The 15,776-nt window shown below is 36.5% G+C and overlaps 1 protein-coding gene across 11 annotated transcripts in view; it reads left to right on the plus strand.

Moving 5' to 3' along the window:
- SNAP91 (synaptosome associated protein 91) overlaps positions 1-15,776 on the plus strand; it is a 165,881-nt gene that overhangs the window by 125,079 nt on the left and 25,026 nt on the right. For 10 of the 11 annotated variants that reach the window (XM_017863004.1, XM_017863001.1, XM_017863002.1 and 7 more), the window contains 5 exons: positions 94-165; positions 575-658; positions 1,689-1,772; positions 10,802-10,936; positions 12,588-12,737. In XM_017863004.1, coding sequence (XP_017718493.1) covers positions 94-165; positions 575-658; positions 1,689-1,772; positions 10,802-10,936; positions 12,588-12,737 — 525 coding nt within the window. The remainder of the gene's footprint in view (positions 1-93; positions 166-574; positions 659-1,688; positions 1,773-10,801; positions 10,937-12,587; positions 12,738-15,776) is intronic. The other variant, XM_017863008.1, reaches the window with a different exon arrangement.

A 15,776-nucleotide genomic window follows, 5' to 3' on the forward strand; every position in this document is an offset into this window, starting at 1 on the left:
ACCTGTGATAATGCATTTGTTAGATTTTTGACTTTGATTTCAGCTTTCTACTACTTACCTCTGCTTGGTTTTGGTTTGTTTCACTTTTGGAAGATGCTTTCTCCTCTCCACCACAAGGGGCCTCTCCTGTGCCTGAGAGTTCTCTCACTGCTGACCTCTTATCCGGTGAGTGCTTTGCCAAGGTCAGGCCTTCAGAGATGTCTTGTGGGAGTAATGCATGGAGAGAAGGATATGACATGTGGGTTTTTCTTGAGTTCTTTTAAATTTAAAATTTATTGGAAAAGAAAAACTCACTCTTGGTACCATCATCAACTGATGAGGGTTAATATTTCAAATCTAAGGCTAGTGAAAATTTTTTTCACACTGAAACCTCTGACCTCAAGGAGTCAAAATTTTATTTTGTTCTGGAGAATGTGTATTTTAAAATCCGTTTACTTTTCCTTAACTGTTAAGATTGTCTACAGTCTTTCTGCCTGGAGTGAACCATGAAATCCCAAGATGCCATTTGTCAAGGCTCATGGTTTTCTTTTCCCTTGGGTGACATGCACTTTTTCCTGTCTGTGCCTCACTGCAGTGGATGCATTTGCAGCACCATCTCCTGCAACCACTGCCTCGCCAGCAAAGGTGGATTCTTCAGGTGTCATAGACCTTTTTGGGGGTGCGTATTTCTCCTCCATCAACACTTAGGAATCTTTTTTTCTTCAGAATAATTTTTACATCTATTTTATTATATTTCATCATTTTTTCTTTAGGCTATATAAACTTCTATCTCTTAAATGTAAACTTAAGTTCTTAAGATCATTTTCATTTCTTTGCCATCATCATCTTCATCCTCATCATTTCATCATAATTTTCAGTGCATGACCTAACAAAACACATAATTTTTCACTCGATGTTTTCAACTTTTTGTTCATCCTAATGTAGAATTACCTGACTGGAATTTCCTTTTACTGTTCTTCTTTGGTGATCCTGATCTGTTGGCTAAATCAACATCTCTAAGTTCCTAAAAGCCAAATAAACATGACCTATTAATAGATAATTTAGAAATTAAAACAAGCCAGTTAAAACTGAATATATTTCCCTCTGCCTTTATGTGTTATCTGAGGGCAGAAAGATGTACTGAATTAACTCTTGAGCTTAAATACCATCCTTAGAAAGCTTAACCCACGTTGAGTACCTCCTGTACATTAAAGCATCGTGGACATTCCATGATGGGTACATGAGGAATACAGAGATGTTGCAGTGTCTGATATTTGGGGGCTCAAGACTTGTGTCAAATAAACACTAAACCTTGACATGTAGGTACAAATAATATTGCTGCTCCTTGAATTAAGTCTATTAATTTTTTAAACATTTAATATAATTTTAAATTGAAAAATTCTGTTTTAATACCTTTAGGTAAAAAGTTTAAAACCTTGCTTCTGTTTTGACAGATGACAGGGTTTGGTCCAAAATTTTATTCTTAAAAAAAAAAAAAGAATTCCTTTTACTTGTTAATATTTTAGAACCCTTTTTGAGAGGATACCTCTGTCGGAGCATAATTCAATTCATGTGATCATTTCACACACCCACAAAAGACAAGCTCACTGTACACTGTCATGTCTCTGCATTTCTCTACATAATACTTACTTACTGTACTTACTTTTTACGCTTTCTTACTTTTCTGCTGCACAATGGATAATGGATAGATGCGTTTGGAAGTAGCGCTTCTGAACCCCAACCTGCATCTCAGGCTGCTTCTAGTTCATCAGCATCGGCAGACCTACTAGCTGGTAATTCAATTAAAATGGTATTTTGTAGAAATTAAATTTGGATATATTTTTATAAGTAACAATTATAAAAATTACATAAATTGCAGGATGCATGTTTTCTTTTCTTTCAAGACATGAAATTGAGGGAGGGGCAAAGGATTGAAAAACTGAATATTGGGTACTATGCTTATTACTTGAGTGACAGGATCAATCATACCCCGAACTTCAGCATCACGTAATACACCTATGTAACAAATTTGTACTTGCCCCCCCAAATCTGAAACAAAATTGAAATTATGTTTTAAAAATAATTTTAAAAGACATGAAATTGAAAATTAAGTCATTGTACAATAGAAGTTTGATTATTTCTCAGGGTTGCATGAAATTAGTCTTAAAATTGCAGCTGTATACAAGCCACCTTTGTGGCTTCTTGGATGCTCCAAATCTGCCTTAGTTTCAGTCAACATGTTTCCTTTAGATTATTTAAAAGGTAATATGCTTATGTAACAATTTTTGTCTTGGAATGTCTATGCCCATCTTTTTTTAAAGGAATTTGTGGGGAAATGTACCATAATGTTTGAAAATAGGTTTCATAATATATGACTCACTCCACGAGAAACTGTTATAGACTCCTACCATTGGGTCAAAACTGCTATTACATAGACCACTTTTTTTTTTTTTTTAACAAACTGATCATTTTTCTATGTGAAAACACGTGGGGTGATCTCAGTTCAACAGGGTCATAGTGTGAAATAGATTAGTACAGTTTGCCTAAGATTACTGCTTGTGGCCCAGGTAGTATTTATGTGATAAAAGGAAACAGTTCAAGGACTCAAAAATGGTAAAAGCCAAGTATTGGTCTTCCTTGGGAGCAAGACAAAGTTGTGCTTAGTGATAGCCTTGACTTAGAAATTATTATTTTCATAAGCAAAGCATTATGAAAGACCAGTTGCAAGACCACAGCAGTAAGTTTAAGTTCAGATTATTAGTCAAACTCACAAGACATTGTTGGCTTATCTTACTCTGATTTTACTTAGAAGGGTACGTAACAGGAAGCACAACAGTAGTATCACAGAACACTCATTCACTCAGATGCAGATTCTGAGGTCCCTCCACAGTCACCACAAGGGATGAATTTTGGTCCTAAGGTTGACAAGGGACTGACAAGAGCATGGGTCACATCACCACTGGGAAGCTGCCATGCATGTCTAAAGTCTTACATCTTAAATACCGTGCTAGGCCGGGCGCAGTGGCTCACGCCTGTAATCCCAGCACTTTGGGAGGCCGAGGCGGGCGGATCACAAGGTCAGGAGATCGAGACCATCTCGGCTAACACGGTGAAACCCCGTCTCTGCTAAAAATACAAAAAATTAGCCGGGCGCGTTGGCAGGCGCCTATAGTCCCAGCTACTCGGGAGGCTGAGACAGGAGAATGGCGTGAACTCAGGAGGCGGAGCTTGCAGTGAGCCGAGATTGCGCCACTGCGCTCCAGCCTGGGTGATGAGCAAGACTCCATCTCTCAAAAAAAAAACCAACAACAACAACAACAAAAACACACACACAAAAAAAACATATAAATACCGTGCTAGTGCTAGCCATGTAGACCTTGATAGAGCATATGAATAGTTCCCTTTTTTAGTGTAGATATAGCCCATAAAATTACAAGTTATACAATAAACAGTCCTGGCACCAGGTACAGCAAGCTAAGGAACATTTATTCTTGGATTAGTTGTGACTAATGGCAGATCCTAAAGGATCCTCATCAGCCTCCGGCGTTGTAAGAAGTTTGAGTTGAGGTCAAATCTTTCCTCAGGACGCTGAAGCAGGCAGTCATAGCCCAGCCGTTAGCCTTTCCTTCCATCAGTAATTCAGACTGGCTATTTAACAGTCTTTCCCAGGGGCAATAGTTCTCTAGTGTGTTTCCCATCCTTTCCAGACTACCTTGATCAAACATGACAGTTTTGTGTGCTGAAACCACTCATACCAGTGACTACCACTAGGTATTTTTCTCAACATTGAAGAACCAGGGACCCACCATGATATTGCTGAGAACTTTGGAAGTTGCAGAGATAATAAGAGGCAGTATACTTAACACAAACCACAGCTGGTTACTTGGTGAAATAAACCACTCATTTGCCTGGCTTTTCTCCAGGCCTAGATATTCTTATATCAGCTTCAAATTGGCTACAGAAACTTTCAAACTCTTGCTAAACCACTAAACTTCATACACATTTTGGGGGTTCAGCAATAAGATTTTAACATGCCACAGAAATAGCATAGTTTTCATAGCTATTTGGGGGATCATGACCTTGTTAACTTTAAAATGAGATTAGCGATTACAAACATTTTGCTTTGAAGTTATAATTAAGGTTAAAACGGCCCATAAAATCAAATGCTCTGGCCTTTCACAGAAACCTGTGAATTCTTTCTCTCCTGGGTAACCCATCCCCTGCCACAGATCTCAAATGGGGATTTGAAGCCTACCAGACAGGAGCCTGGCAGAGCGGTCAGCCACTGTTGACCACCTCCAGTGCTGCATAGCCACACTGTCTACTCCAGGGTCCTCCTCCATTGTGGCCTTTCTATGCCCTCCAAGGCTAGAACCTGAGATACTGTGTTTCCAAAAGAGCCCAGGACACTGGAAACTGGAGCTGAAAGGCCAAAGCCTGTGGGAAAAGGGAGTGTTCCCATTCAGTTCCAAGTCAGAGGTCAGTAACAGAGCCAAGAGGTTTGACCCTGGGGCCCATAATAAGATCTAAAAACACATCTAGAACAAGCCTGAAGGGGTTTGTCACCTGCTGCCAGGTGTAACTGCACATACCTGTGCCACAGCTGCACAGCTTGGTATATGGACAGGTCCAGCAGGGGAAGTGTACAACAAAAGTATGTTAGTTCACTTTACAAAAAATAAAATTATTCAGTTGTGTTGTCCATTCTGAAGTCTTACTAAAATGGGGTAAAAAAGAGGAGAAAATCAGCAATGAAAGTACCCAATATCATCTACATAGGTCTCATTTACTGTACACTTTCCATTTCTTCTACTGCATCTTCTTGTGACTCTTTCAGTGATAGGAAAAGTTATATATTGTGTACACTTTCTTTCTTCTGTCTTTTCTATTTAAATAAATTAATATTCAGTGTAAATCAGTATAGATGAGTTTTAATGTCTCATTTGCTTTCAAAACAATTCTTGTAATTTAATGTATACATATGTCAGTGCCTGATTTATTTGGCACGATGTAAACTATTATTTCACCTTATATCCTGATATAAGGGTTTTGGCACAGTGTCTCACAATCATAATCCCACCACTTTGGGAGGCCGAGATGGGCAGATCACATGAAGTATGAAGTCAGGAGTTTTGAGCTAGCCCTGGCAAACATGGTGAACCCTAAGTCTCTAACAAAAAAAAAAAAAAAAAAAAAAAAAAAAAGCCTAGTGAAGAAATTTTTAAACTTACTTTTAATTTTCCTAGGGCTTATTTTTGGGGGCTAATTTTTCATGAATCCCCCTGTTTTCTTATAGAAAAATATTTCTCACACTTGTTCAAGTATCAAAGCATAAGAAAGTCATATTCTCACTAAAGAACATCATGGAATATTAATATAATTCTATCCTACGAACTAGGAGCAGCTTTCCTTGCCAAAAACAAAAAAAGAAAAAAATGAAAAATGAAAAAATTTCTGCTAATAAGCACAATATAAAGCCACAGTCACATTTATATATGTAACCTAGCTGACAATTGGCTGTTTCTGAGTTTTCACAATTCTTATACATTTTTTGTTTAATGCATATTAAGTAGGACAAATATTTGGGGGCACTGTGTATAGTAATTTGCAGTGAAGCTTAGCATTTGTATTATAGTTGTGTCTGTGTTTATTTGGGGGAAGAATCAGCTAAGTCCAGAGTCTATTGAAACTTAAGAGGATTTTTTTTAAAATAAATAAATAAGTGAGCCTAGTCATGGTTAACAAGCCCACAAATATGATCAGAATCAGAGAGAGAGAGGAGAGAAACAGATTCTCTAAAATCCTGTGATTGTCTGTTAGTAATAAAACTGTTTTGAGAAAGAATGAAAAAATAATAATATGCAGACACTGTCATGGGAGGTTTAGACTGTTCAAAGGTTACGTTGGTCACTGGACTAAGGACTCTTACCCCATGCCTAAGATTACATTTTTTTGAGGGAATATATTTACATGTGAATCATAAAGATAAGTCAATAAATATATAATTAAATGTTAAAATGATTTTAGAGATTTTAAACTAAAATTAAGAACGATTTTAAAATTGAGGAGAAGGCTTTATTAAAATTGGTATGTATTTTGAAACTTGAAAACAAAGACTAAGTGGATAGGCTCTTGAAAATGAACCTATCTGTCGTAAAAACTATTATTCTTCTTTATTCAAATTCAGTTCTAGAACTGTCAGATAATACTAATTCCAGAATTAAACAGCACTTGAAATATGGCCATAGTCGTCTTCTACCCCTTGAGTAAAAATTTTAAGGTGTTTGGTGCATGCAATATAGTGAAATGATAAAAAATTCTGGAGAAGACAACTTCCAATGAGGCCAGACTAGAAAAATCATTCTCAAAATAATGAAGAAAGGGAGTAATGGGGAGAGGGGGAAGCAGAGAGGAGAATCCATAGCAACAATGAGTAATTCTCTCCAAGCCATTGAGATTACTGGTAGGATAAAGGTATTATCCATATCTCAGGTAGCATCTGAATAAAAACTTGAAAGTTAAGTTTTTAAATAATAAAAGTAAATATTTCATACAGTGAAGCTTAAAGCTGTCAAACTGCTCAAAATATACCAACTGAAAATATAGATGTTTGAAAGCTAGAGGCAGATTACTGGATGACAAAGGTAAAAACGGACTGTTAAGAAAGTTAGGCGTGTTGAGGAATATGCCTAACATCTGAGGTTGGCATCAAGCAGGACAACCATGTTTTTCCATAATAGACATGATATTAGGGTGACTGCACCATAAATCTGTACTAGTATAAGAGTATTTCACATCCTATCTTTAATTGCAAAGACAGGGGACTATATGGTCCAGCCTATGAGGCTCTTTGTAGTTTTGCATTTGTTCTCTTAACCACATTAATTGCTTAAAATGAGCCACAGAGGTCCTTGAACTGAATTGAAAATACAAACATGCCCAGTGTCGAATTAAAAAGTAAAAATTTCCTCTAAAGGGTAAAGGTCTACAGAGGATCAATTCTATCATCCTGTGTGGGAGTGTCTGTAGCAATAGTTTTAAAATTGTACTTTTGTGGCCAGGCACAGTGGCTCACGCCTATAATCCCAGCACTTTGGGAGGCCGAGGTGGGTGGATCACGAGGTCAGGAGATTGAGACCATCCTGGCCAACATGGTGAAACCCCATCACTACTAAAAATACAAAAACTACCTGGGTGTGGTGGCATGCACCTGTAATCCCAGCTACTTGGGAGACTGAGGCAGGAGAATGCCTTGAACCCAGGAGGCAGAGATTGCAGTGAGTCGAGATGGTGCTATTGCACTCCAGCCTGGTGACAGACCGAGACAGACGTCTCAAAAAAAAAAAAAAAAAAAAAAAAAAAAAATGTACTCTTGCAACTGAAACAATATGATGTGTTATACAGACCAAGTAGACTATGCCAGTCAGATTTGTTATATCTGAATCAATAGAACTTCATTAAGTGTCTAGGCAACTCCCGTTTAGAACAATACATTCATAAGACTAATCATTTGTGATTAAAAAGCAGTGTGTCAACAGATGCTTGAGTACCTGAAAACAGTTGGCTCTTCAGTTATAATGTAGGACGGTTCAAATATGACTACAGTATGCACAAAAGCCTTACCCTGTTTCCAATCCATTCCATAGAGCACCTTTCTTTTGTTTTATTTTATTTTTTTAAGCAACAAGGTCACTCTCTGTTGCATAAGCTGGAGGGCACTGGTGTGAACATAGCTCACTGCAGCCTTTAGAACTGATGAGCTAAAGCAGTCCTCCCACTTCAGCCTCCTGAGCAGCTGGGACTACAGGCATGTGCCATCATGCCCCCTGGCTTATATATATATACAAAATGAGGTCCGCTATATTGACCAGGCTGGTCTCAAACTCCTGGCCTTAAATGATCCTCTGCCACAACCTCTCCCCAAGTGCTGGGATTACTGACATTAGCCACTGTACCCGTGTAAACATCTTTCTTAATGTACATTAGAACCACATAGAAAGATTAGTTGTTTAGATTTTCCTATTAACTCTATTCCAGGGCCTTAAAACTTTTCAGTTAGTTACCAGGAGGAATTCCTCAAACTCTTCATTAATGTCTGTAATGTTCCTGTTTAGTTCTTCATTATAGCAATTTTTTGACATCAGTTGGTCATTTTATATCACCTAATAGCTGTTTAATTATTCTAGGCTTGTGAGGGCACTTACTTCATAAGAACCAAGTATAATGGGAAAAAGTCATCCTGCCAGATCTCGAAAATTTTATAAATGTATAGGAAGGTTACCACTACAGCATTTTTTCTGGATGTGGGAAAGAGGCTGTGTGGTACAGTGGCAAAGAGTCCAGACTCTGGAGAATTCCTGTGTGGAATCCTGGATCCGCCATTTGCCTTCATATGACCTTAGAGAAATTATTTAACATCTCTGACCTCAGCTTTCTCATCTTTGAACTTCATGGGGTTGTTATAAAGATTAGATAAGCTAATGTGTGTTTTAGATTGAACCGTTTAAAACTGCTGGTTTTCTAGGATCAAAACAGTCAAATATCAGTCATTCGTGTTGTTCATATGGTTCACCTTAAAAAAGGAAACCTAGAACAGTGCCTGGCACTTGGTGAACCTCAGGCCAATGTTGACTTTACCTTTAATTTTCTTAGAGAAGGAGCTATGTTTCTTTCAGTGAACAGCTTTATTTATTCACCTATAGATGTGATCTTAGCATAAAGTGGAAATAGCACTAAGCAGAGTGTCCTAGGTAAATGCACTCTTTTTCCTCTTTTTGCTGAAGCTTACCAATGTGTTCACTTCTCTTAGAGTCATTTCTTCTAGCCATGAGATGACAGGACTGAATCAGATGATCCTGAGGCCCTTTCCAACACTAATCTGCTGTGATTCTAAAATAAATTGTCCTTTCCGTGGCCAAGTTTTAAGAAGTCAAGAGTCAGGTTGTCTCTACATTCACCTATAGAAAGAGAATCACAACATAATTTAGGCAACAGTTGCCTAAATTAACCAGACACACTCCAACTTGAGGTGCAGGATAATGTTTTTTAAAAATCAACATTAATACAGCTACCAATCTTCCTAAAATCAAAATGGTCACATTCACAAAAATAATTACTTTTAACCTACCTTTGCTGGGCTAAGCTCTTACTGATTTAGAGAATGTCTTCTCCAGTAAAGAAAGTTACATGATACTTATGCCATTCAAATACTAAAATCACTTAAAGTAGCCATCATGAACTGTAAAGATCATCTAATAAGTAACTTTTTTTCCAAATTAAAATTTTTTCATACACATATGAGGAAAGCCTAAACCCACATCACTGTCAATTTCTAGGAATAATATAACTTGAACAGCATTGCCACTTTCTTTAGAAAATAGTAGAGAATTTTAGTGGAAATCATTTTCAAAATTGTATATTGATTCTATGGAATATAAACTTAAGGATGTTTTCTGAAACACTGTTTTGGCAAGCAGTTTGTGAAAAAGAGATAATGTGGCTGGATTTGAAAGGAATATATACTTAAGCTGTATACAGGAATGACTTCTGGTAGTAATAAATTCTTTTATAATAGAATATCATCCAGTGTCTTGTTAAGAAATCACTTCCTTCACAGGTTGTATATTTTTGTTCAGCAGCAATACAGAGTGATCTCTGCTTCTGTTTCTGTCTGTTGATTGAGAGAAATGTTTTGCTTCTAGCCATCAAAGGATAAATAGTTAAGCTGAGGTTGGATTACTTTACAGTAGTCTTTGATTTGTCCTCACCTTTCATATTCAAAAGTGTCCTTCATTTAATAAGCATTAATTCAGTGTTTTAGGCACTATGCAGGATATTAGTGGAAAAAGCATGAAAAGAAGACACAGTTCCTGGCCTCATAAAGCCATCTTGGGGTTGGAGTCAGGGCAGTGGAGATAAATACATGTAATGAGAGTAGCATGGGGCCATGTACCAAGTGCTGAGAATACTCGGCATGTATATGGGGATGTGGGTGGGGTGCAGCTGGTAGTGGGTAGCAGTGTGAGAGCAAAGAATTCCTCCTAGAGCAGGCATCTGACACTGCTAGTGGCGGATCACAGCTGCAGCCTGCTTTGCTGCAGGGGCCAGTGGGTAGAGACAGAAGGACCTGATCACTATCCAAAGGAATTCAAATTATATGAATTGAAAAATTATGGGAAGCTGATAGAAGATTTTGGAGAAGTAACTTTGTCAACATTTTCCACTTGGAAAGATCACTCTGGCTGCACTGTGGAGACTAGATTGGAGGAGATCTAGACTAGAGACAGGATGCCATCCCACTCCATGACTGTTGATGAATCCAGAGAGCAGTGTTGTAGGGATCTGCACTGGTGGTAACAGCAGTGGGGCTAGTGGGGCTAACATGATAGATGTTAAAGATTTGATGTGTATTTTTATGATTTGTATTTGCATTTTATTATAATTTGCAGTAAACATTTTCTGAAACCAGATATTATGATTTGAAGAAACATAAAATTTCAATATCTGAATTTTAACCCTAGTGATACCTTCTTTGTTTTATATACTCCATTGTAATAATAGATATACTTGCTATAGTTTCCTCTTAATAAGGGTATACTTGTGTGCTATCTTATTTCTAATTAAATTAAATCTCTCATTAATGCATATCAGATATAAAAATATTATGCTTGAACAACTTTTCAGAGCTACTCTGTTTCACTCACTGCTACTCAACATGCAATCAATTCCTTTTCACTTTTCTATAACTTTTTAAATTCTGTTTTTATGGCCTTTACCCACCTTTATATTATTTCTGCTTATTTTTTTCGGAACTTTTTTTCAGGATTTGGGGGTTCTTTCATGGCCCCTTCCCCGTCTCCAGTGACTCCAGCTCAGAATAACCTGCTACAGCCCAATTTTGAGGCAGCTTTTGGGACAACGCCTTCAACTTCCAGCAGCAGCTCCTTTGATCCATCAGGTGAGGCAGTGACTTTCAAACATTCTTTTCATGTGTCCTGGTAATAATAATAATAATAAAAAAAAAAACTACCTAAGGTTAGTATGCTATCAGGAAATTTACAATAAGCAAATATTGAGTGGTAATTTGGTTTATAAAACATTAATAAATCTCTCATTCAGTAACTTAAATTAAAATTTACAGTACATATTGGTATCCATAAGAATAACCTGCAATCCTTTCTCTGTTTCTGTTTATTTTTAGCAGAAATCTAACTTAATCTGCACACTAGCTATTTGCCTGAGCTTACATGCACATGGTTTAGAGATGGTTAAAGAAAAACAAATACTTTGTACTAAATTTTTGTACAGTGTTTGAATATGTGAACACTCCCACTGCTGTTGCTTACATCTTCTGAAGCCTGCATGGCCCTCAGTTTTATGAAGTTGAGACACAAATAGTATTCTTTGCCTGCCTTTAACCTTTCATCACTGCTGTCATTTTGTTTGTATTCTCTTCCATTCTACTCTTCCCATGCTGGGTCCTTACTACAAATTTTCAATTGGTGAGTTTTCGGCAATTAAATGTGTTTCAGAAACACCCCAAATAAATCCTCTGCCTGACAATTTGGTTGCTTCTATTGCCAGTGCCTAGTTGAATGCTGTCCTTTTTCACTTTAAAATTATTGTATAGTAGTTGTTGTGGTAGATATGCATAGTTTTTTGATAAAATTTTATAACTACAAAGTTTTTGACATAGATAACATATTAGCAATGTCTTATGCAAATGCTATGTGTCTGCATTTTGAATGGACTTTCTGTATTCTAGGAACTGAACAATTAGTAACTTATTTGGTGATCAGGAGCCATCAGTGATGCATTTGATCCCTGATATTTAAAATAGTATTTAATTTACTTATGCCCTTAGAGTTACAACAAGAAATGATTGCTCTAATTAGAGAGAAAAAAATCAAAATTATTACTTCTACAATGTGATCAACTTTTTCAGGTACCTATTACTAGATGCTGACTGTTATATCAGATGTTATTTTGTTTCCTAATTTTGTAGGAAGCTAAGAGATGCATTGTTTTCTCATTTAAGAATTATTTTTAAAGTAAACATTTTAGGTTTTCAGAGTAAATTATTTAGACTTCACCATAAAGCACATTAGAAGTCTTTTCGCTATTTTCTTGAATAAGAGCAACAATGGCAATATTGAGTGCCCATATAAAGCAAGCATTATAATAAACACATGACATATATCACCTAATTTAATATTTATAACAAAGCCATGGTCATACTTTCCCCATTTACAGATGAGAAAACTAAAAAGCTCAGAGAGTAATTTTCTTAAAGTCGTATAGCCAGTGAGGCATGCAGCTGAACTGAAGCCCAGTTCTGGCTGCAAAGTCTGTGTTCATTCCTATACATTATACAGATTTTTTTCCATCCTTGTTCATGTTCATTAGTATTTTCATACTTTATGAGTAGACATATGTCGACATGTTCTTCTTGGTGTTACAGTCATGGAAAGTGTGAATTACATGCCTTCTTTTATAAGATTGTGTATTCACTTGTTTCCATAGTTTATCAAAAGACAGTTTTACTTTAATTTTGCATATGAACTTTTTTTGTTTTCAATTATTCTGAACCTAGTCCATTTGATTTCCAGTGTTTGATGGTCTAGGTGATCTTTTGATGCCAACTATGGCACCAGCTGGGCAGCCTGCACCTGTCTCAATGGTACCACACAGTCCTGCGATGGCAGCCAGCAAAGCACTTGGAAGTGATCTTGATTCTTCTCTTGCCAGCTTAGTAGGCAGTGAGTAATCTAGTTTTTTTTTTTTTAACTGAAGCGTATGTGAATTGTTTTTTGTTTCTTTCTCTCTCTCTCTCTCTCTCTCTCTCTCTCTCTCTCTCTCTCATCCTCTCATCTCATATGTTTTGTTTCTGGAGTCTCTTATGGGTGAGTATAGCAGGGAGGGAATAGAAATACTTAGTGCTTTACCCAGTGCAGGTCCTTGGAAGACAAACAGTTCCTATACCGTTGGCTCATGAGCAATACCCATGTCATTGTAATCTAAAGTATTAAAGTTTTAATTAGGGAGCATATACAAGTATGAAACCAAGTGTATTATGTGTAGTAAGCACTTAACTTTCCATTTAATTTGGAAATAAGAACATAGAGTAACTTACATGAAGCACAGTATCTTTATAAATTAAGTATCCAACTGAGTTTCAGTCATTTGTTCAACAAATATTTATTGAGTACCAAGCATTATTCCAGGCTCTAGAGGTAAACCAGTAAGCAAAACAGATAAAAATGTCTGTACTTGTGGCACTTGGGAAGGGCAGACACAAACTTTAAAATAAATAAATTGTATAGTGTGTTAGATCATAAGTTCCATGGAGAAAAACAGAACAGACAAAGGAGAGCTGGGAGTGCTGCAGGGTAGGAGTTAAAGCAAACCTCAATAAGAAGGTAAAATTTGAGCAAAGATTTTGAAGGTAAAGGGGTAAACTATGTGATGATCTAAAGAAGGACATCTGCAGGAAAATGAAATAGTCAGTGCAAAGGCTTTGAGGCAGAAGTTTGCGTGGCAGATTCAAGGGACATGCAGGAGATGAGTGACTAGAGCTGAGTGGGTGAAGGAGAGAGTCCTAGGGAGGAAGGCAGCTATTATAAAGATCGACCTTTGCTCTTAATTCTGAATTTTGTATGCATGTGAATGGGTTTACCACTGTAGATATGTAATATTCAAGGCAGTATTATAAGTTTAGCAGATCACTGATACAGACTTCTTTACCTGTGAATTTGCCTGTGAACATACATTTTGTTTTCCATTCCTTCCCTGTGGTTTTAGCAACCATGAAAATACTCTTATAACACCTAGGGAGAGGTTATTTGAATATTTCCTCCTACACTAAAATTTCATCTCACTAAGTGATTGTTTTTTCTGCATACTATAATGTATCCCCTTTCAGAAATAAAGGACTCATACCTCCAGCTGCTGAAAGTGCCACCAACACACAGCCCTCAGCTGTCAACCACCTTTGAGAATGATCCCAGCTGAAAGAAGCTAACCTGCTAGAGTGATGGCCAAACAATCCTGAAAAAGAAAAAATTTGAATTAATTGTGTTTCCAATTTCAAAACTTCTACAAAGCTACAATAATCAGGACAAATGGTACTGGTATAAGGATAGACATAGAGACCAAAGGTATAGAATAAAGATCCCAGAAATAAATCCACATATATAGTCAAATGATTTTTGACAAGGATACCAAGACCATTCAGTGAGGGAAAAGGCATTCTTTTCAGGAGAAAAATATTGGGAAAAGACTAAATAACTTCATGAAAAAGAATGAAATTTTGCCCTTATACAAAAAAAATTAATTCACAATAGGTCATACAACCAAATGTAAGAGCTAAATCTATACAACATTTAGAAGAAAACATAGGAGTTAATCCTTATGACCTTAGATTAGGTTATGTTTGGTTCTTAGATATGACAAAGTACAAGAAACAAAAGAAAAAAAGATAAATAGGAATATATCAAAATACTTTTGTGCTGTAGACAATACCAGTAAGAAAGTGAAAGGACAAACCATAGAATGGGAGAAAATATTTGCAAATTGTTTATCAGAAAAGAGACTTGTACTCAGAATAAAGAACTTTTACAATTCAATAATGAAAAAACAAATAATGCAGTTTTTTAAATGGCAAAAATGTTTTTTGAATAGACCTTTTGACCCAAGCACCTGTATTCTCCAAAGAATATGTACAAATGACCAATATGCACATGAAAAGATGCTCACCATTATTGATCAGTGAAATGCAAATCAAAACCAAATAAGATATCACTTTATACCCATTAGGATGGAGATAATTAAAAAGACATATAACCAGTATTGATGAGGATATGGAAAACTTGAAACCCACAGACATTACTGGTAAAAATGTGACATGGTTTAGCTGCTATAGAAAGAAGTCTGATAGTTACTCAAAATGTTAAACATAGATTATCGTATGACTCAGCATTTCCACTCCTAGGTGTATGGAGTGAAAATGAAGATGTGTGTGCACACAAAAATTTGTACACAAATGATTATAGTATCATTATTCATAATAGCCAAAAAGTAGACAACCCGAATGTTCATCACTTGATGAATGGACAAACAAAACATGATATATCTACATAATGAAATATTATTTGGCAATAAAAAGAAATGAAGTATTAATACATGCTACAACTGGATTTACTGTGAAAACAAGCCAAGTGAAAGAAGTCCGACACAAAAGACTATGTATTTTCATATATGATTCCATTTATATGAAATGTCCATGATAGACAAATGCATAGAGTCAGGAAGTAGACTGGGCCTTCAAGGGGCTGAGGGAAGTGGAGAGGAAGAGGAGTGACTGCTAATTGGTACAGGGTTTCTTTTTGTTGTGACAAAAAAAGTTCTATATTAACACTGTGAATAAACTAAAACCATTGAATTATGTACTTTAAAGGGGTGAATTTTATGGTATGTGAATTATATCTCAATAAAATGTTTTATAAAACATTTTCTGTGTTAGCTGAGGCTTCTATTGAGACTGCATTGCAGTCTTGCCCAATCACAGTTTCCTCTCTTCCCTTTCAAAATAAATCTCCTGCATGCTAATCTCCATCCCAGAGCCTTCCTCCCAGGAGACCTAGCTTGCAACAGAGGCCCAGGCCCTGAGGTGCTCATTCCTGTCTGCCACAAAATTTGACGAGGGATTCATATATACATGTGTAAGATACACTTCTGCTTTCTTTTGCTTTTTCATATGAACAGGCATAAATACTTGGTTTAGCTTTTAATCATTTAAT

Source organism: Rhinopithecus bieti, unplaced genomic scaffold (assembly GCF_001698545.2).
Source record: "Rhinopithecus bieti isolate Rb0 unplaced genomic scaffold, ASM169854v2 scaffold_66918, whole genome shotgun sequence".
Taxonomy (NCBI): Eukaryota; Metazoa; Chordata; class Mammalia; order Primates; family Cercopithecidae; genus Rhinopithecus; species Rhinopithecus bieti.